General features: G+C 39.3%; 1 protein-coding gene across 2 annotated transcripts in view; it reads right to left on the bottom strand.

Annotated features, from left to right (window-relative positions):
* STK39 (serine/threonine kinase 39) overlaps positions 1 to 23082 on the bottom strand; it is a 139189-nt gene that overhangs the window by 93946 nt on the left and 22161 nt on the right. The window contains exon 1 of one of the 2 annotated variants that reach the window (XM_062578407.1): positions 8240 to 8440. The exons of the other annotated variant lie outside the window; for it this stretch is intronic. Coding sequence (XP_062434391.1) covers positions 8240 to 8366 — 127 coding nt within the window. The 5' untranslated portion in view covers positions 8367 to 8440. Of the gene's footprint in view, positions 1 to 8239; positions 8441 to 23082 lie in introns of those variants that run through there. 2 annotated transcript variants of the gene reach the window in all.

Here is a 23082-nt window from a genome sequence, read left to right on the forward strand (position 1 = left end):
GACACTTAAAAATGTCATCATTACTGCTATTAGAGTCAGTAGATAATTCAAATTTTGTTTACCTTCTTGTGAGAGAGCAGTTTACATACAAGGTCTCAGAGTTCAGCAATCTTATCCCATATTGCTTTCTGAAAGCACATTTTGCATCAGGGAGGAGGGCAAGGGGGAACACCCTCTCCAAGGAACATAAAGGTCTACAAACACCTATGTGCTCCCACTGCAGTTTTAGATACATAACCTAAATGTCTGCATCAAACTACTAAGCATAAAAAAAAAAACACTACAGTGCTGTGCAGGAAGCTGCAGGTGCCAGGGAGGATGAGCATCATTGCCACACAATCGTAGCATCGCAAAGGAAGACGATAGCAGCCAAGCCCCATATAAGATGTCAAGAAAAAAAAAGCAAGCATTCAACATGCATTGCTCACTTCAATTATGGAGTTGTTAGCACAACAACACAGAACATCATTGTACCACGCACAAAGAAACTGATGCAAGAAAGAAAAAGGCTTTAAAGAAAGTTCTTCTTTCAATGATTTCACACCAGCATTGCTTCGTTCTGCCACTGCTGGATGACATGGTCCTTACACCCAGAAGCTTCCACCACGATAGCTTTACCAAAAATAACTTCAAAACAGTGAAATTTATTGCAGCAGTCAGGACCTCACCCCACTAGTGAGGCTGTGCTGCAAAAGCCAGAGATAAATAGAAATCCACTTATTCAAGGCAGCTAATTATTTATTCACACAGGGTAAGCAGCATCAATTTCTGCCAAGTGTGATTTCATTTATATATTAAAACAAAAAAACAAAAAAACAAAAAACAAAACAAACAAACAAACAAAAAAAACTTGCTTTTAATTTTGGGCACCAGTGAATATCCTAATGTCATAGTTATCTTTTCAATTCTGCTAGCAGATGGCCCCTCTGCTTCTGCTCAACAGTATCCCAGTGATTTTAGTAAACCCTAAAAATTAACAAAAGTAACTAACCTGATTTTTAATCTCCATCCTTTAAAAGCCAAGAATAATAATTAACAGAAAGAAGAAGCTTTCATCTACTAAAACTGCTGTCTTATAGTTCTGAAATATTTTGGATCAGTAAGAACAACAAAAAAGAGAACTATTTGTTCAATAGAGTCAAAAAAAAAAAAAGAAAAAGAAAAAAGAAAGAAATTTGGCCTACAAGTGTAGCCACTACATAAGCTACTCAATTCTCCTTTACATTCAGAGCTTGGTGTTTAATCCCTAAAGCCAGTCAGAACAGACATGGTTTTGTTTACATTTAACAAAGAGGTTCCATTTGACAAACAAATTATGGAAAAAACACAACTGGTCTCTGACCTACAGGTAAGCAATTCTTTACTTTTTTTAAAAAACAGAAGTAAAACAGTTCTAATATTGTTTCAAAGCGACACATGAGCCAACCTAGAACTGCCATCCCAGGTTTGAACTTGGCCTCTGCTATCAAAGCATCCTTAAAGTGCTAGTCCTAAGAAGTGGTTCTACTTTGAAGATGCAAAGCCTTGCTGTCCAAAGACTCAATGACAATCAAAAAATAATTGTAATCCCTTCAAATTTCTACGTGTTCACCATCAGAACTGCTCCTTACAGCACTTAGGTAACTCCTGTGCAGACAGGACCTTTCTGGACTCATAGTTTTAGACCTTAGCTGTAGGAAATACTTGGAAGGAGAGAGAGAAAGCATGAAGACAGGAGTTCAGACATGGAGGTGGTTAGCACAACAGCTTTCAAGAGCAGGAAACCAAACTATACATTTTTCTAAATTAAACATTAACGATAAACAGAATCAGCTAATTACCTGATTGCTTGCATACATCTTTTGCATGCTGATTACATGCAACTTTCTTAAAGATGACTTGTTAAACTGAAGGTTAAAAACAAGATTTGCTGTTTAGTTACAACAGCAACAAAACCAAAGCAAATTACACACCATTGTCATTATTTTTGCCTATTTTCATACATGCATTCATATGTATATTTTCAAAATTTCAGGTTCTTGTAAAATATAATTAATCTTCACAGAATCACAGACCAGCTGAGTTTGGAAAGGACCTCTAGAGATCATGCCCTGCTCAAAGAAGATCACCTAGAACAGGCTGCTTTGGACACCATCCAGGGGGCTTTTGACTATCTCCAAGGAGAAAGACTCCACTACCTCTCCGGGTAACCTATTCCAGTGCAGTACCACCCTCACAGTAAAAACAAATAAATAGTAAAAACAAATAAATAGTTATGTCCGTACAGAACTTCCTGTGTCTCAGCTCATGCCCACTGCCTCTCATCCTGTCCCTGGGCATCACTGATAAGAGTCTGGTCCCACCTTCTTTATACTCTCCCTTCAAACATTTTATACACATTGATACAATTCCCCCTGAGCTTTCTCTTCCTGGGACTAAGCAGGCCCACCTCTCTCAGCCTTTTCTCCTATGAGAGGTACTCCAGTCCCTTAACCATCTTAGAGCAAGTCCATTGAAGGGCCACTATGTCTGTATTGTACTGGGGAGCCCAGCACAGGACACAGGACTCAGACATGGCCTCACCAGTGCTGAAGAGAGGGGAAGGACCACTTCCTTGACCTGCTGGCAATGCTTTTTCTGTTGCAGCCTAGGATACTTTCCCTCAAAGGCACACTGCTAGCTCGCTGGCTCACAATCTTCCTCTTGTCAAATCTGAATTCCAATTGTATGAGTTAAAAAAAAAAGTTACACAACAAAAATTGATCATTAGATCGTTTACAAAGCCTAACCTCTTAGAAGCAATGCAAAATAAAACCTGATCTCTCATCATTTGGTACTTCTAATGCAGAAAATTCATTCTGGTTCAAAAAGGTCAAGATAAAGCTCCCCTCCCTGACACTAACACTGTCACATACAGACAAATCTGGTAACTAAAACACTCAGCACAGCCTCGTTAACAGGCCAGCACTGTGAATGTTCAAAAAACTATTTCTAAATTGCACCATGACCATCTTAACTCTGATAGCTGGATTAAAAGTCACCTTTTATTAAACTACTAAATGAACTTCTAACATTTCTACAATTTCTTCAAATGGTTACTTGACAGAAAATCTTGATCGATTATTTTCCCCCCAAATAATAAGTTATGTTAACATTAATCATGAGAACTGAAGTCATGAATACTATGTTTTATGTGTGTATATACAACAGATTAGATAGGAGACATTACTTTTAAGATTTATTGATATGGAATAGAATTTGTTTTGAATCATAAATAATTATATTTTTATACTAGAAATTTGTGGAAAAAAAAAATAAAAGATCTTAGATAATTAAGTATTCCTTAACAAATACTGCAGTTTCTAATGCAAGAAAGCTTTTTAAAAAAAAAAAAACTCTGCAAGAGCAAATATTGAAGTTGACCAGAGCTTTAGTTGCTGCTGCATAATATTTCATTGAGTGCAAGTGATATTCCAGAGTGCAAGTGAATTTGCTGTACAAAAATCTATAAGAACAGCTTCAAAAGAAAACCCCTTCAAAAAATTTGAAGAAAAAGCAATTGATCAAGCATGGGAATAAGAAATTATTGAAAGTACCAAAGTGCATCTGATTAACAGATCATAGAACTGTAATTTTACTTCCACAACTTTAGAGAAGCTTCTCTAAACAGCTTACGCTAAAATTAAAACTTGAACCTCAGTTCCTAATCATCATAATCAGAGACCTCTCTACAGAGCCAAAGTAAGGTCTCTGGTAACTATGAATATAGGAGAGTCCATTTTCTGTCAGACAAAGTGCCCTTAGCAATACAAACGCAGCAAGGAATAAATAAATAAATAAATCACATTCCATAGAAACGCAAACAAAGACCCCAGAGCCATTAATGTGAGCATCTCTCACGAGCTGTTTACAATAAGAACTATAAAATCAGCAGAACGGTCCCAAATCATAACCCGTTTCAGTCACTAATTCCAACACATTTGACTTAGCAACACTGAACACTGAGGTAACAAATCACAAGGTATTTTTGAATTCAAAGTTAGAAAGGCAGTACAAGACTAGAGCTGAATTCAAGCAAAGAAACACCTTCATAATCAGCTGCAGTCAATGTAAAGATAATTCATCATGGAGAAGTAACCCCTTATTTTCAAATTAATTATGGTTGTTTTCTAGCCAAACTAATTTTCCAATTCAGTTAGAGCAGGAGAGGTGAAAATACAGTTTTATAACAGACACTAACTTCCAGCCTAATCATAGAACAATTCTATAATTCTGCTCCTCTGTAACAGACTCTTGCTTTCATGATTACACCAAAGTAGTCTTACACACATCAAGCTACAAGCCGTAGGAGAGCATCAACTCCAATGCAGTTTACAAAAACCAAGGCAAAACCATTTGGTTGCGTGAACTAAGAAATCTTCTAAAAAATAATAATAGTAAATTAACACTGTTGTGTCTTGATGTAGACCTCACTACAGATTGAGAGATACAAATATAATTTTAAGATTACAGTATCCAGTCTTCAAGTTTTTATGCTGATTGCTGTTTAAATGTCAGTGCAGATTTCTATTGCTTCTAAGGAGGAAAAAAAGCCTCACATGTAAGTTACATTAATTTAGAGAAATTATTTCAGTTATTTTATTCAAAAGACTCTATAATAAACACAAACTGAAAAAACTCACTATATTGCTGTTATTAGCTTTAGATAAATCATATCCAGCTAGAAAAAAAAATCAGCGAATATATTAAAACCCACTGCACAATTTAAGTTAATGCACTAAAATCATACAAAGAGATATCCCAGTCCTCACAAGAATCAGATCTGGTTCTCTCCTCATAGCAATTACATTTCTCATCCTTACAACTCCTACTGTAGTAAGTTGCTCTGGATCTTGCTGTTCTAATACCTAGGAACGTCTTTTTAACTTCCAAATGTGCACATTTATGGACCGCCTTTATCAATCTGAATTAATGCAAGAATTTCCTCCTCTCTTAACTCTCTACCCTACACATTTGCAGGTAGCAATCAGAATGGTTTCTTCCTGCTCCAGGAAAGATATTTATGTGGGCATTAATAGGAACAGCCTCTCCCTTGCATCAGGCCTATCAATCATGCAAGCCAGTCAGAGAACCTGATCTGACAGAAAACTAACCCAGTGGAAGAACAACTAGTTTTCTACCGGATCAGTGAGACCCTTTCAACAGTAGTTTGTTAGAGCAGATTAAACGTACTGTGAAATTGCGCATCAGGAGCTTATAAGGAACAGGCTAACCATCTTGAAAACAAAAACATGAAATAACATCTCATAAGCAGCTCTATTTAAAAGCTACTGTTTTCTCCTTAACAGACACTTGTATTTGTTGAGAGATTCAAAGAAAGCAATGGGCAGAGAAGAGAACTGTATCTTTTGACATCTGCACCGCATGGCATCAGTTTTCAAAACAGCTTTCAACTAGACATATACTAGCAACAAGAAAAGTTTGTGTTCATACAGAGAAAAAGAGCAGAACTTCTCCCACATGCTAAATCCGCAGGATAGAAACAGCTAAATTAAACAAAATCCTCTATCACTAATAACGATTTTCATTTTCTGTCGTATGTTCACTGCTGAAACTTTTAAATGCCCCCAAAACAGTCCCTTAGCCATTTTGCATCTGTGTATTAGTTACTACACAATATAAAGCCTATTCTGTTGACATAGAAGATGTTGTGATGAATCACTCTGCTGTACCTTTCCTTTTAAAAATCCCAGAGATTCTTCAACATATTGTTAGTTTTCTCATTCATCTGGAAAAGGGTGTTGTAACAGAACCATCCCTTAAGAGACTAAGCAGTTCTTCAGGGAGAGGTATGCAGTGCTTTCCAAAGGTGAAGAGCTCTATTTCAGTAAGTAGAAACTACTCACGTTCACAGTGTGATTAACACCGGCATGGCTGATGCAAAGGAATATGAAATGCTGAACCAAGTTCAGACTGCATCATTCCCCCTTCCCTCAGTTATAAAAAAAGACGATGCTTTCAGAGTTCTTCACTAAATTAAAAGTAACAACATTCATCCAGCATCCCCAAAGTTGCGTTCACATTTTGTTAGCTGCGTGGAATTTATATGCCAAAATAAGTGTTATTTTTAATAGGATATAGAATAAATTTAATTTTATTCTCAATGTGTTAGAAAAGTCACGTAAGCACTTATTGAAAGTCCAACTGAAGTCAAAGATGTTCAGTGTGTCCAAGAACCTGAACCAAAATAATCTGACCTTAATTTCCTCCACAAAATTTCATTTAATTAAAAGAAATTATATTGACATTTAATAGCATTAGTAGCAATAAAGCTTCTCTATGAATAAGTATTTGCTACCCTGATTAGCATCCACACTTTACATCGGATGCCTGCTTACACACAAATGTTTAGAGAGGTTTCACATATCAAAAGATACAAGGCTTTAAGCAGAAAGGAAAAAGACATTTCAAATCTCTCATGTAGTGATTCTGCAGGTACCTCTACAGGAAACAACCATTATTTAAGTAATTCACACAACTCACATCACAATCTAGACAAGGTTTAATCCAACACCTTCTGAGGCCTTTTCTACCTTAGAAATGGGATTTGCTTGTTTAGTTATAAAGAGCAAATCCTCAGCAAAGATACAGCTTATACTAATAGCATCACTTCCGCTTGGCTAACAGATCTGTTCCCCAAAGCGAGTAAGACAAAGTCCTCTCACCAGCAAAGCCATGTCTCTGGCGGGGCCTCTGCTGACAGTACTCTCCTGCCGCAGGGCACCAGCTTGCCCCAGGCAATGCTTGCCATCAGCCACCAGCGCAGTGGCACCATCAAGCCCCAAACACCTGAGGCCTCCCAAGTTCCTTTTCTGCAGCTCAGAAGGTGCAAATGGGAACAAGAAAGGACTATTTGGGTCTAGAGAGTTTTTAAGGAAGAAATACTTCTCAACTCAACTTAGTTGCTGGCTATAGAACATAAAAAGCTTAATGACAAAATTGAGCATCACAATTTACAACTCAGATCAGTAACATGTAGTTGTGGTTGTCATCAGGCCAGCAATAATTAGCAATTGGTGTGCAATACTGAAGACAACCAATAGCATCAGCAGACAAGACTCTTAGGATTTTTTCATGCAAGTGGCCTATTTCCTAAGGAATAGCAATCACAGTCATAGATCTGGCCTTTACCTTCTGCAATAGTTGTTAGAGATTTAAAACGTTATATACCAATAAAACCAAGTTTTCTCCAAAGTAATTCATTAACAAAAAATAAAACTGAGGTCAAGCGATGAAAATTTCCATTACACATACTATTAATAATATTCACCTTTTCACAGAGTAAAATCCAAAATAACGCAGTACAAACACAGGATAAAGACTAAACACATCTGAATTAACAGGCCATACAAACAAAGCATTGAAATGCACTATGAGAAGGACCATCTGCACATCCATGTGGAGAGATGAAGACAGCAGAGCTGAATCTCACATTGCAAACTAGGACAAAAGCAGGTTTGCTGGGGTGAAATTAAGCTATAATCCCAGCATGAGCATTATGGGCAGACACACACAGAGCAGAGGAAGACAAGGAGATGGGAAATAAGATTAAACGATGGGAGAGGAGAAAGCGCAGTTTAAGAAAAAAAATAAAAGAGGAAGTCACTAGTATAGCAGCAGATCTGTGGGTGAGATTCACCTCCCCCACTAAACCACTGGAAAAAATGCAGACTAATCTAATCGGATGCACATACATGTATGGCTATACACACACGTGTGTGCATATATATATGCACATAAGATGACACATTTTTTATAATGTATATGTATCTATATACATATATCCACACACGTATGCGTGTATGCACAACGCCGGGAGAGCGTACTGGCGGAGCTGCCTGGCACCACGGCTAACGGCGAGGCCCGGGCGCAGGGAGCCGGGAGCGGACTGCCGGCGCCGGCCAGCGCGGACGAGGCACCGCGGCGGCCGGGCCGGGCCGGGCCGGGCGGGGCGGGGCCGGGCCGGTTCTAGAAGCAGCCGCCGCCCCCCAGGGCCGCCCGCCGCCGCCGGGCGAATAAAGTTTGCAGCAGCCGGCGGCGGCGCCACTGCAGTGCCGGGCGCATCCGCCGCAGTGAGCGAGCCCCGCGCGGCCGGCGGGGAGGCAGGCAGGCAGGCGCCGGTAGGCCGCGGAGCCGCCCGCCCGCCGCGGCATCCCTCGCCCCCGCCCCGCCGCTCTCCCCTCTGCCCCGCTCCACTGACCGATCACCTCCTGCAGCTCGTAGGCGTCCCGGCAGATGGGCCAGCCGACGGCCGGGGCGGCGGGCACCGGAGCAGCCGCCGGCTGGGGCTGCTGGACGTGAACGGGCGACTCGCCCTGCTCCGCCATGATGCCGCCAAGCGACGGGCGCCGACGACCTTCTTCAAACTTCCCTTGCAGCAGCACCTTTCGCCGCGCGGCCTGCCCCCCGCCGGCGGAGGGCGGAGGCGGGGCGCGCAGGGGAGGAGGCAGCGGCGGGGGGCGGCGCTGCGCGCGCCGGCGCCCCCGCCCGCGGCACTCGCCGCCCGCAGAGCCGCGGGCCGAGCGGCCGCTGCGCGCTCCGCACCTGCGCGCGCCGGCGGCTCCGGCCATTTTCTCCGTGCGGCCTCCCGCGGCGTCTCGCGACGCTCTTCGCGCGCCGAAAGGGGGGACGGCGAGGTTCCTCACGGGGAGCTCGGCCCAGCGGCCCACGCCACGGTCCTGCAAGCAAACCCAGAGCGGCTCCGGCGGGCTTACGGGGGCCCCGGGGCGAGCACGGGGCCCAGAAGGGTTTGAAGGAGCCCAATGGCCTGGCGGCTGTGCTAGAAAGCACCTGGCAGCCCTTCAATGTGCGCACGCATCGTTCCCAAAGCACAGCCTTCAGTATGCAAGCAATACTGCCCAGAGCGTTACTGCTGTGAGATCACCTGTACTTAAATTTCAGGCCAGACACCATTTGTTTCCCTCAGTTACGAAAGCTGCAGGCCTGCAAAGCAGCACGGCGCTGCGTCGGTGCGGACGCAGCGCCCGTCGCAGCCGCCCGGAGCGACTGGGCGCAGCCGCGAGACCTTCCCCGGTCTGGGCCACCCGGAACCAAGCGCTTTGAACAAACCATAGTAGCATCAGACTTTTCCAGTGTGTTCTGTTAAATAGAATGAGATCAGAAAAAGCCATCCCCGTTTAACTGAAACTGCTGTTGAGGGTATTACTATATAGATTTTTATCTTTCCATCCTCTTAACAGTAATGTTGATGTTGCACAGTGTCAGCAGAATTTTACTTATTTTTAAATAATTCAGGAATTAAAGATTTTTTGTACTGTCTCACTCCTACCCTTGAATGCTTTGTAATTTGAGATTTATGGAGATCTGAAACAATATTAAAAAAATATATTATTGATTTTAAAATTTCACTTCCTACTACAGCAGAGAATGAAAGATTAAGATAACGAATTAATAATAAAAATAGGTGAGCAGGAAAGCTTTCAGAGTCAGCACCAATTAAATTCAAAAAAAATCTAAAATTGTTAGGAAGTATGATGAAGTATGGGTTAATGGCACAGTAAATAAATACACAACATACATAAAACCATTTGTTGCAGAATTTACGTAGTACTAATTTAGTTCAGGATAGCCTTTGTTTACTAACTAAAAATTTTATGTAGCTTATTCAATGAAGACTTAGTAGAAGAGCATTTTTCCAAAAAAGATATCACTAAATGTATTTTAATGTGTTGCTAAGAAAGTTGAATGAAGAATAGGCTTTAAAATGTGCTCTAAAATGTCAATAGAAGGTGTATCAGCAACTTTCCAATACATCATTTCCGTGCTGAATTTTCTTACATGCAAGAGCTGCACTCAGGATAGTCTCTAGTAGTAAAAAAGTATTTTTGCATATTGTGTTGAATTTAAACCTAGATTGAGGGAATTATTAAAGCTAAGTGATATTTTAACATACACATTAGAAATAATCTGCCACAAAACTAAAGGTCAGCAAAAGTTGGAAGTATTAAACTGTCATTCAATATTAAACTTAATGCCAAGACTAGACAAATTATGCTGTTAGCAGTGAAGACCTTTCTGCCAGCAATAACCGGGGGGTGAGGAGGCAAAAAAAAAAACATTTAAAAAAAAGAAACGAGCAAGACAACAGCAACATAGGGCAATCAATCAGCACAGAAAAATGGGTTACTCACTATTGGTGGAAAACGGCCAACTGCTCCATCTGTACAGATTTGTTGCGGATGCTCATGGGGGAGGGATTGTTGTCAGTTCCTGTGCCACAAATTCCTGTGGTGCACCTACCATATCACTACCTAAACTGCCCTATTTTACATCCAATAACATTACAGTAATTTTGTCCCAGGACCAATTATACAGCTGCAAGAATTTCTAGAGTTCCCTTAGCTTTTGCAGCTTTTTGAAACAAGCAGCTTTTATAGGAAGAATTTTTAAGGATAGCAATTTTGTAAGTAGTGGGACTTGTAGGAAATACTCTGTGCATTCAGGGTATATTCAGAGGAATATCAAAGTTTCAGAGTGGGGCAAGGTAATAATAATGATTTAAAAAAAAAAAAAAAAAAAAAAAAAAGCAACAGCAAGCCCTGGAAGCAGTTGGCCTGTGCCAGCAGGCCAGCTGTCTTTGGAAAGCAATACTGAAGGCTCTGCTGACTGTTTAAAGCAGTTTTTTCTAAGACTTTTCAAACATGCAAAGTAGGACATCTGCAGATTTGGGAGATTCCCAAGGCCAAGCAAGGACTCAATCACCTCATCTGAATCAGTGGTAGCTCAGGTGAAAGTTCAGAATGGTCCTATTCTCTCTGAAATTAATTTGGTCTTTCCTATAGCTTAAAAATCACAGAACCCAAGAGATTGCCTGGGTCACTGATTCTAGTCACCAAATTATTGATTTCCAGGTGAACAAGTGTTTGATACAGCCAGGTTATAGACATTATAGGCAATATCTGAAACCTTGTAGGCCACTATAGGAGAAGAGTTAAGCCAGTGCACTGCCCCTTTCAGAGGTCCAGCAGGAACAGCTGCAGACAAAACAAAGTCTTAAAACAAAATAACTAGGACTTCATTTGTAGGTTTGAAGGATTTAGGCAAGAGTAACATAAGTCTTTATAAAAACATTTTAGACTAATTAGTTGTACTATATTAACCTAAAATAGAAACATACCTATATAAAGTCAAAGATATGCATGAGGACTGAGATTCATAAGCAATGATTCATACCACTAGTAACATATACAAGAGACAGCATCCACCCAATACTTTATTTTTTTGAGGGGGAAAAAAAAAAGGCAGGCAGAAGACAACCTAGACAATCATAACCTAGCATAGGCTAAAACAGAATCAAAGACCTATTCTTTCTACAGCTACCTCCACCTAAGAGAAACAAATGAAGATAGAACTATCCCTACTCCCACAAAAATTGCCTAAAACTGCAGTTACGACTACCACATGGTGTAGTAAACCTCTCCACAATTTTGTACTTTAAGTCTGAAAGCCTCTAATTTGATGGTAGTGAGGGATTGCTGCTGCTTAAATGACACTGTGAAATAAGACAACTGACAAAAGCAGTTTGTGCTAATAGGAGTGGACTAAGTACCTTCAACCTCCCTTTTCTTCTAGTGAACATACAGTTAAATAGGTAACATTCCCATTACTTTCACTAGGATACATGCTTTCATAAAAGCTTGCAGGGTTTTTGTCATTAGTTTAGGTTAGTTTCTGCTAGCACAGAAGATACTGGAATCTTCTTGGCAATAACATTACATTACAAACAAATCTTAATACAGTGGAGAAGCGTTGATACCGCAGAAGTAATTTTGTTAGCTGTGCTCTCACTTAGTCCAACTGAAGTTAATATCTATCAATGCATGCTGACAGAGCTCCTCCCCCTCATTCTTAAAAAAAAAAAGATGAAGGCCTTGGTGTCCACACCTCTTTGCCTCCTTCTCCCCCCTTATTTGTAAGCTTTGCAAGCTGTCCCGCTCAGCAAGTTTCCTTAAACTCAGGCATAAGATTTTCTGTTCTGGATACTGAGGATTGTTAAACCAGTAATCATTAAGCAGTTTACTGTTACATTGTCAATTCGCTCTTACTAAACCATGCAGTAACAACTTCTATTGCATTTCTCGTAAGTCAGTCAGTGCCACAATATATGCCACTGAGATTAGTGGCAGCGACTCTTTCTGTTAGTAGCAGAATGAAGAACTATCTCTTTTCATGTGAACACCAAATATTTTTCTCGAGTAGTTTCTTTTTTTGATCATCCTATTTTTGGCCCACAGATGCAGGCAACACTCACATCTTTGTGTCAGCCACTCTGAGTGTGAGGGGCCATAACAGGCATGTAGACAAAGTCACTTAAAAGAATAATGAAGCCTATGTGAGCTTCTCTACAGAACTAGAGAGCAGACAGCCTCAGCTGACAGCTCATTCTTCACTGTCATTGCTAGCACTGTGCAATAGGAACCACCATTAAGGTAACTAGATTTTCCTATTATCCCCATGCAATTGTGCAGATGAGACCATGAGAATGTGTAGTGTAGTTAACTTGCTGTTGCTACCAAACCATCCAAGATTTGAATCACCAGATTCCAGCACATACGCACTAATGGCTCATTACCTAAACTATGATGGCCCACCAATCATTATACATTTCAAACATTCAAAAATCAGAATTGTATGTACATTTAGAATATATACACAATAGTCATTCATGTATTGGCAACAGTAACAATATGATTCCTTTTGGAACCTGCAGGAATCATGATCTCTGCTACAATGATTTGAGTGAATTTAAAACACAGTCACTGTGAAGATGACAATGGACTAAAGATTGATGTTCCTTTTGAACTACAGTTTAATATCATTAAAACGTTGTGAGGGTGTCAGCTTACTGAGCATTTTAACAGAAATGATCTTTCTGTGGCTGTGAACTGATGAAACCTCAAACGTATGAAGAGTTGATCTACAAACTTCCATGGCTTTCATCATTGTAGGATATGAACATCTCACACACATTAATAAATTAATCTTCACATACCAAAAAGGCTGGAGAATATAATTATCTCATTTTTTACAACTAGAAACAGAGAGCGCTTAAGGGATTCGTTAGAAGTCATACAAGAAGTCTGTTGCAAAACTGGAAATAAAACATTTTCTAAAGATGAGATTTCATGCAGCCTCACAGCAAGATCAAGGACCTAACCTGGTTCACAGCTAATTCCTGAGCTGGTTCACTGAAAATATTAGCTAGCTTACTAGACAGCCAAAGCAATAGAGAGGATAAAACAGGAGAGGCGTAAGAAAAGTGTGTCCAAAATTAGGAAACAGGACAGGCCACTTTTGGCATAAGTACACTTCTAGATTTGTTAGGTGGTCATGAAACAACATGAAATCCCAAACACCTTAATTATGAAAAGTCATTCATCATTTGTGCAAATGATTCCAGCCTTTCCTCACTTTGGAAGGAATATTTCTTACTTTACTGGAAAGCTATGAACTTGAATTCATCAATGTTTATAAAAATGATTGAGATCTTAGGATAGAAATGCTTTAAAAATAGCATATTTTTTGCTTTTGAGGATGTAAGTTGAAATCATTTTGTAATCTGCCAAATGCACACCATAAATATGGCTATATATAAAAAAACAACTATTAAACAGAATTGGGGAGGGTTAAAACAAGTTCAATACTTATGGATAGTTCAATGCTTTTTGGGAAATCAAAATGGCAGTTAAAGTAAACCTTGTTCATCTTTTATACTTTCTAATGTGATGGTTTACAAATGCAAAATAAAACTTAAGGGTTGCTGGCTAAATTTCACCTCAAGTAATTCAACACAATTCAGACTCACTCGGGCGTTATAAAAAGCTCTGACTCCTATCTCTCAGGGCAGCTTGCTCAGCTATCAAAGGACTGACAGAGCTTTTCAACTCGGGTCATCCTTGAGGGAGAACCGTTTATTGGGAATTCGTGCCTGTGCAATCTGTGTCAGGGAGCAGCTGGGGTTGGGCTGCTCTGCCAGCGCAGCCGAGCCAGGAGCCAAGGGTGCCACGCTGGCAGGGGCAAGTGGCTGCACCAGCCAGGGCGCAGCCCCACAGTACCTTAGCACAGTGAGCAAGGTAGGCCTGGGCATGGCAGCCAGGGTCAGCCAGGAGTCTGGACCTGCCTTGTCACTAAAGATTCACCTGGCAGTCACCAAGAAAGCCAAGATGCTCAGTCAGCAAAGCAAGGTCAGGATCAGCAGCGTACAAGACCAAGCACAGACAGACCAGCTACAGGGCAGCTCAGGCAGGGACCAAGGGCCTGAGCTTAAAAGCAGCAAAGGACCCAGATGAGATTTCTCACAGCGCTCTCTCATAACTGTTTTCACAGAAGTCTGATCCAAGGTTAGGGCTGCACACTGGCCTTGCGCACAGGCAGCTAAAACCCTAGGATTAGGGGAAAGAGGCTGCCAAGCCTATTGCTGTCCTCAAAGCCTTGACAACAACAACTTAGCACCAAAAAAAAAATCTTGTTTCATTTGTTGGAAGTGTTTACAATACACCTCATTAATTTCCACAGTAGCAAGGCAAAGCCTCCACTCAATTATTTCTCCTGGTTTTCACAAGTAGTGTCCCACAACATTTGAAGAGATTTGGAGGAGAATTGAGAGTTAATACAAACGCTTTCAGCATAAAATCCAGCTATCTCGGTCTGTGGCATCCTGTAACTGTCACTGTATTACATGAATAGGTAAGTTAAAGAAGTAGAAAAAAGGTGACAACCCATCAGAGAAAAAAGGGAAAAAATAAAATAAAATAAAAAAAGCACCTGCTACAGCTGGGAGCAATTCCTAATGTCACAGTATCCAGTGCAACCTTTGCAAATCAGTCCTGCTCCTTTCTAATGGAATAGTACAGCAGTACGTGACAATGTTATGAGAAAACATTACAGATTATGACTTTCAGATACTATAGCAAAAAGAACAAAGAACTTGAACATGAAATGAATGAATATCTCATTATGTCCAGAAAGACTACTTCCTTTTTCTTTTCTTTTTTAAAAAAGTACCTAAAATAAATGTAAAAGACTGCATACCACACTAAGAGGAAAAAATAAGATTTTCCCTGCATATTCATGAAAATACAGCAGTCATAACCACTAAACAAAAATCCAAAATTGTATGATGACATGCATCTTTGCATAATTAATAACATGTTCCACATATGGCTGAATATTGCACTGGCCATCTTCAAGCAATAAAGGTTTTTCTTTCCAGTTCATCCATTTCAAAAAGGGTAAATAAATTGGTAGTGTTTGTTTCATGAACTGTTTCCTGTATGTTAAACCTTGAGAGTGATAAAGTTAAATAATATTTTAGGAAATTAGTGACTACATTTGAAAGAGAAAGGCTTCCATTCCTAATCAAATACAGGTACCTGAAAGCAATTATAGAAAATAAAGCTAACCAACTTTGCATCTGCATAACTTGATTTGTTTCTGCTTAAGTCATAGCTTGAAAACTACTCTTAAATAGCTCTACCCTACTTTTTCTTACTGTCTATCAAGTCTTTTTTAAAACCAAAATGCAAGTCTTCCATTAGTATTTCCTGCAAAAGTACTATCAGCTTAGCTTCAGATTCAAAGAGATTGCTATTGCTCTAATCCCTTCTAGTCTGGTAAGTGCTGAAACATGGCAATGTTCCCCCAAAGGGGAAAGGTCAGAAATTGCTATCCTTTCCCATTTATCAAAGGTCATTGAACTTCCTGATAACCAAGACAAGCTATGAAAACAGAAATCCTGTAGGAAGTGACTAGTCTGCACTCTAGGAAAATTAAAATGGCAGTTTAAACCATTAAAACATAGGACTCAAATTTAAGAAAAAAAAAACCCTCTCTTCCTCAGAATAATAAGAAAACTCAGATTCCTATCTCTGTGAAAACCTAAAATGTACAGTAGTAATTCTCAAATGTTCACAATATTAAAACCTTTCTAATCCTTCTGAATACTCAAGTATGTAGATTTGTTCTTCTTTGAAAGACTTTAACAACTCTTTTGGACTTTGCAACATTTTTGTAGTTGAAGAAAAAGCGACTTTAAATGTAGTAATATAAATGAAATTATTTTCTAATGCATCTCTATTGTTTTTACGATTTCTTTAAAATTCCAATTTATCTGTAAATGATAGAAACCTAAACTCATCAACACTATGCTTTAATGCTCAAAAAGCAGAACTTAAGAATAGGTTTCTTCTAAACTACTTAAGTTTTACTGGTATTAATTACTGGTATTGTTATTAAACAAAGGAAACATCCCCAAGAGGCATCATTTTTCACACATGCTGTGTCCATAAAAGCCCTATATTTTGTATATATTACTAGGCATAACATGTCAAGAAAGCAGTCCTAACTTGGTTGCAATCATTACTAATATAGTGGAATCAACTCCACACCAAATCAGATACCCTATCATAGCCTGTTATGTGTCTTCTATAAATACAGCTATCAAAGTCAGAGCTCTGACTTCGTATTCTGACTAACATGTTTGCACCTACAAAACTAGTTATAGCAGCAAAAGCCACACATTCACTAGCAGATTTCTCTCTCTCTCTCTCTCTTTTATTTAAGGGTGGTTATTGTACTAACATAGAAGCATAGTTTTGCCAGCATACAGGAAAACATATTAGGAAGTGGTGCCAGTAAAACGCAGTTTTCCCTTCTGTTAGTAGACAGGTCCTAGTGTAGGCACAGCTTTGTCTTGCTAGTAATTATACCAAGATGTGGTATAGTTCTAGTATGAAATTACTCACTGATGGAGCTCATGACAGTTACACTAAGCATCAGCTAGTGACAAAGCATCAGCTAAAGTGACAAAGTTTGGGGATTTGATCTTTAAGTGGCACCAGAGGGAGCTATATGGGAGAAGGATGTACTCCTTTTACACACTCCCAGCAACTGGAGTAGTCACAGTTCACTCTGTGATGTGTATGGGACAGAGTGAATATTGCTGGATAATAACAAAAATAGAATAGAATTTAATGTGAAGAATGGGACAGCTGGAAGCTCTGGGACAGCTAAAAAAATCTGATAGTATAAAAAAACAACAGGAAGATGTTTAAAAATTTGAAATCTGAAATCTGCACTATCATTATAAAACCCTCTTGGAGTATAACCTTATTCCTTGTAGCAATTAAAAACTGCTAAACACACATGCATAAGAAACTGTTTACTTAGAGTGAGTTTACTACAATGTTGAATTACAATGACTTGAGCAATGCACTCCATATGTATTTGAAATGTATGAGCGTAAAGTCTTTTAACCTCACAGAAAAAAAAGGAAAGTAGAACTATACGGGAACACGTAACCTATTTAAGCTGTGCAACTTTGAGAAGTTAGTCTGATTTCCTATAGTGGATTGGGTTATGACCGGAACTGTGAACAAAAGCTTATGAACCGAGTCTTTCAGTAATCCCAAATCTTAGCCAGTTGCTAGCATTGTTCAAGCAGCTGCAGTTATCCAGTCCCAGCAGAAAGCTGTAGAGGGTGGACAATACCTTGATGTTCCACATGCAACTGAGAACCAACACAGTCCAAGGTGAGAAAATTGGCAGACCTCAAAATCAGCAGGCTTGCATGTAGTTTTAACATTACCACAAATGACAGCAATAGCTAACACAGAAAACATGAAGAAACATCATGAAAGCCTTTGCTTCCAAGAGCGAGCAACAGTGAAAGGCAGGCACTTAAATAATGATTAGATTAAAAAAAAATCAGATGACTGTCATTAATAAAATATGCATTGTGACTGCCAGAAATATATCTTAAGATCAGAGCCTACAAGTTTAAGGCCATTAGCACAGGGTGGGACAAGGGGCACCAACCCCCACTCATCAATTCTAGAACAAGATCCCAGTCCTATGTCTTTTAGGGCAGCAAAGTGCTGATCTTTAAGATGTCAGAGAAAAAAATGCATTAAAAATATAGGTTATGTGAGGATTTAAAAAGTAAACAGACAAGTTCATACTGGCCTCACTGTAGCTTCTGTGATGTCAAATTAACTAAAGGCTTGTGAAATGACACAGACAAGCTCAGCAAGAACAGAAGCATGTCCTGCTGACCAAAAAGAAAAAAGGCACTGATAAGGTCTTTCACACTTGTTTATATTTGCCAATTTAAAAAACAAAACACAATCATTTAATGTTCTTGATTTCCTGGAACAGGTATGCTAGAGAAATATCTCAGCTAAGGAGCAGATTGACAAAGTCAAGTTTGTTTAACTAGATAAATATTGTAGGCTGTAATTTACTTGGCATAAGTTTAAGCAGGTCACAACCAAGTTGGCCCTCATTTTCCCTAATTCAATGGGAGAGCTGAAAGTCATTTTAAAATATTACCATCCATACTGAAAGGAACTGTATTGAGTGTCAGATTGCTTTATTGGTATCATATCCTGTTGTTTAATAGAGCAAGGTATAATTCAGCAGTTCTAATAATGAATCATTGTTGGTAATGTACAGATGTTTATGATACAAAACTCAAAACTAGAATACTGATAATGCTGAAGGCAAAAGAAAAGATGGGATGTGCAAAACTAAAGGAAAAAAAAACCTTTAAATAACTGAGGTAGTGAGTACATAGGAATTAATGCCTCTTTGAAAAAAGACAAACAGAAATAAGTCACCACAGATATCAGAGATGACAGATAAGTTTACCTCTCCACCTAGATAGAGAGGGTGAAAGGAACACATGGCACCTTACCCAGCTACCAGAAAGGAGGGCACCCAAAAGCCGACAGAGCAAGATGTGAGAGAGGCCGCTTGTTGCAAAACTGAGGCAAGATCTCCAAACTGCATTTGAAGAACAAATGAATTTTCCTGATCAGCACTGCCACTGATATTTCAGAGAATAACTGAGTATCATTTTTAAGCTTAGTATCTAGATTGGCTCCAAGTATCACCCGAAAATTTTAAAAATACTTCCATATTTAAGTGCTGTCCAGAAAGGAAGTAGAAGTATGTTAAGGAAGCCTATTTTATGCACTAGAATAGGCTAAGGACTTTCCTGTGGTCATTTACACCATCTCAGCTGAAGGGCAGCAACTCCTTTATCTGTAACAAGCTTTTTAGCAAAAAGATACTTGACTGTTTTCCAAGAGTCTACTAATAACACAGTTAAGGAGGACCTAACAGGTTCTGTACTTGCTTTTACACCTGATTTTTTTTCCTTTAATAAACAGAGTAATCTTTAATATCATGAAAGAAAAGCATTATTTCCTACTCTGTTTTGTCAGACAAGGAATAAAGTACCATTTTTTCATCATTAATTCTCCCAAGACTCCTAACAAGTGACAACAGAGGGTTTTTGTCTCTCCCATAAATGTAATTCTAAAAATATATATGAGTATCTTCTGCTGCTTGAAACAGAATAATATGTAAACTCAAATATATAACAGTTACAAGATCTACAAGACCTTTCTTCTGCTGCAGTAAAATGCTACTATTTTTAAATGAACCACACAACAGGAAAGGTTTCTATTCACACCATTTGTGTGCATATTTGTTGATACTCCGCTTAGAGTTCAGCATGAATGCTGTATTGAGCACATACACACACACATATAGCAATTAGTAAAGACCTTTCAGATGTCTTCCAAGTGTTCTAAATCAAGTAACAAAGACTTTCTGTAGAAAGAGTTAACATACAATACAGATCAGATCTTGAGACAAACAGCGTAGATAGAAACACTCTCTTACCTACAAGAAAATATTTTCCATGAAACAACCACTCCAACTCTGGTATCTCAGCCCTGATCCTGAGCTACTTTCTGAAGATCAGTCTAGGAAGAACAATAAACAATTACAGTACATATTAAAATTCAAATTCAGTGCAAATAGTTGTCATACCTTGCCTACTTTTGTTCCCCAGGTGCTAACTCTGTGTCCTACAGTCCTATAGCTCTAACTACTCCATTATTTCTCTCCTTGCTGTCAGGCTTCTCTGCTTCACAGGTTTTAATCATCCTTCTCCCTCAGCCTAAGGGGTTTAATCTCAGAATAGCTGCTATCTGCCTGTATTTTGTTTGAGATTTACCAGTTCTGCTGCAGAAGTGAAAAAAGTCCATGCTTTCAAAAGTTTATGCTTTCCAGCATACTAGTGCTCTACAAAAATAATCTCTCATCCTTATACTACTGTAGCTTTTCAATAATACTACTACTTACTCTTCAGTATACCATGATTACTTTTCCCTATGGACTGTTTATGGGATTTATCACAGATCAGGAAAGTGGGGAGACACACACACACACACACACACACACACACACACACTCATGAAGTTAGGTGTATGCAAGGGAGAACACATCTTGTAATCAGTTTCAGTGTTGGATATATTCCCAGACTTAAAGCTTTTTGGAAGGCTACTGTACACAAGCTATCCTAATCAGGGAGCAGCCAAGGTTGGGCTGCTCTGCCAGCGCAGGTGAACAGAGGGTGCCAAGAAGGCAGAGGCAGTGCCCCCTCCCCTCCAGTAGGGGCTTTTGGTGGGACCTATAGTCAAAGGAGAAGCAGGGTCCTTGATATGGGGTCTGTCACATCTGAAAGAACTGTAACAACGTGGGGTTAGGACTTTTAATGTACTGTAATACTTGAAGAGAAGCGATGCATGTTAAATTTTTATACCAGCTTATCTTAGTTCATCACAGTGGTCAAATTGCATGATATTTCTTCCAGTATGTTATTTCATTTATTTCTACTCTTTATCCTATTCTTATCCTCTTACCTGTCTTTAAATCCATCTTTACTTGTTTTTTCCAGGCAGTTATCTTAAAATAAATACACAAATAATATCTGAATGCTAAAAACAACCATTTAAAATATTTTCCTTTAACCAGGAAGGACATCTAAATTTTATGCATCTTTCAAACAAGTCTTACAAGAGTCTACTCAAATAGAGAAGAAAAGAGAATACAGGATGAGAGAATCACTGCAGATTTGCTTGATCAATCAAGTTTCCATTGTATTCATACACACCAGTTCCCTTGCTTCTATGTACAGGCATAATGGATCTGCAACATAATTTGATTGGTAAACAATGTAGTAAACAAAGTTATTTGAAAGAGAACTGCAAAACCAAATTGATTGCTAATATGAAGGGACTTAGGGAAGTTACAAGTTACTGAAATTACTATATTGCCTTCTGATCCTTGCTTTCACTTTGGACAGCTAAATAGCTGTTTTGCACAGATCCTCTTAGGTGGGGAAAAAAGAAAAAGAAAAAACAAAAAACAAAACACTATCATGCTGATACCAAGATGACAAAGCCTTCCATAATCACTCTTCAAGTACAATATTTGTCTTGAAGAGCTATTTGTTTAAACTATTTCCAATGCTTTAATTTTCCCTTTGAGGAAATACTCAAATCTAGAACCTGCCTTTAGATGTCAAGAGCTCCCCAGAGTGCAGCAGGCTGGGGAACAGACACAGTTCTTCTCAGAAGAGCCCCTTCCCATTGCCTTGGTGGTGAGGGGGCAAGCTGAGGCTTCATAAGTGACCTATGAATCTGTGAAGCATACTGACAAAAAGTGTCCTGTGATGCAGTGTGCTGAGCTATGCCAATGGTCATGGGAGCTACTGTTGGCAGAGGGGAGGGGAGTTGCCCCCTCAAATTCCCTTACCTAGATGCTGTTTATTGAGACTCGTGAGACAGGGGCATCAGCACCATGCCAGGCATGCTCAGGAGAGGAAGAGTCTTCCAGCCTCCTGCTATTGAACAGAGCGTGGATGCGATTTCAGAATGTACCAATAGTCCCTTGGTAAAGCAACTAATTAAATTAGGATGACAGAGCTAAAATTTATATCTATTTTCATTACTAAGCAACTTAATAAAATCCCCTATCAGAAAGTAAAAGTTATGAACTACAAAATGATATGCTATTGAAATCAGAGCCGAGAATGGAGCAGCATCATTCAATGAGACATCACCTCTGAAAATTATTTCCTCAGTTTGTTTTGCATATTTTAACACTGTTTATGGCTTTTACTTTCAAAAATGCTTTGATATAGTATATATCACAAGTCTTAGCATTATCCAGGTAACTGCTGTTTCATCTTTATGGCAACTTAAATGACTCTCATAAAATAAAATCAGAAAAGAGATTATTTTTCTATTATAATCATCATTATAACAATTCAGGACACAAAGAAGGAGAAGAGGAAGTGGAAATCACTGTTTTCCAATACCATAGTTGGAAAGGCACATATTTATTTTAATCAGCATTATCGCAACTTCCACAAAGGCTATCTAAAACCTATCCTCTGACATTGGTCTACATCTCTGTTTCAGAATATATGTTTTTTGGGTGGGAAGTCCCAGGAATTTATCAGGTGTACAGCACATTTGTCTCTACCAGCTGACGCTTGCCAGAAGTGATGCCACACAAAGTGAAGTTCAATCAAAAATAGTTCCTTCAGAAGAAACTATTTCACATCCTTACCTTTTTCCTCCTCTCCAATTTCCTGCAACAGCTGCAGGCAGCGTAGTTGTTGGTCTCGCTACCAAAATTCAGTTGGGAGCCTAATCACTGATTTGCAATACTGATGCTGTTTGGTTGTAAGATGTCAAATACTCCTCAACAAGCAGTAGATGTCTGCAGCCATCAGCATTGTGGCTTGGAGCACCATTCTGTTCAGGCTGGCTCTCACCGGGTAAAAAAGACAGATAAAGAGATGACAATGGAGAAGTTGTTACTTATGAGTCTGACCCCTTGTTCTAGGGTTTCTATGAGTCTCACCTGGCTTCCTTTGTGGGAAACCAACTACGATCAAGGCCTTTCAGCAAGAATATGGAAAAGCTGCTCACAGTACTGACTTAACTAATAGGAAGACAATTTGTGATCTAGAAAAGCAATGATTTCTGTGGTAATGTGGAACAGCTGGATAGATGGACTCAACTGCAACATAAGTACAGCTCACTACAAACTAAGCTCCTTCATGTAGACAGCCTCACAGGCTTAGCAATGGGTATTGCTAAGAGCAGGGAACATTCTCCTTCAATAGGTAAGATATATCTGAAAGCTGAACTGCTATAGAAC

The sequence above is a fragment of the Rhea pennata genome, chromosome 6, assembly GCF_028389875.1.
Source record: "Rhea pennata isolate bPtePen1 chromosome 6, bPtePen1.pri, whole genome shotgun sequence".
Classification (NCBI taxonomy): domain Eukaryota; kingdom Metazoa; phylum Chordata; class Aves; order Rheiformes; family Rheidae; genus Rhea; species Rhea pennata.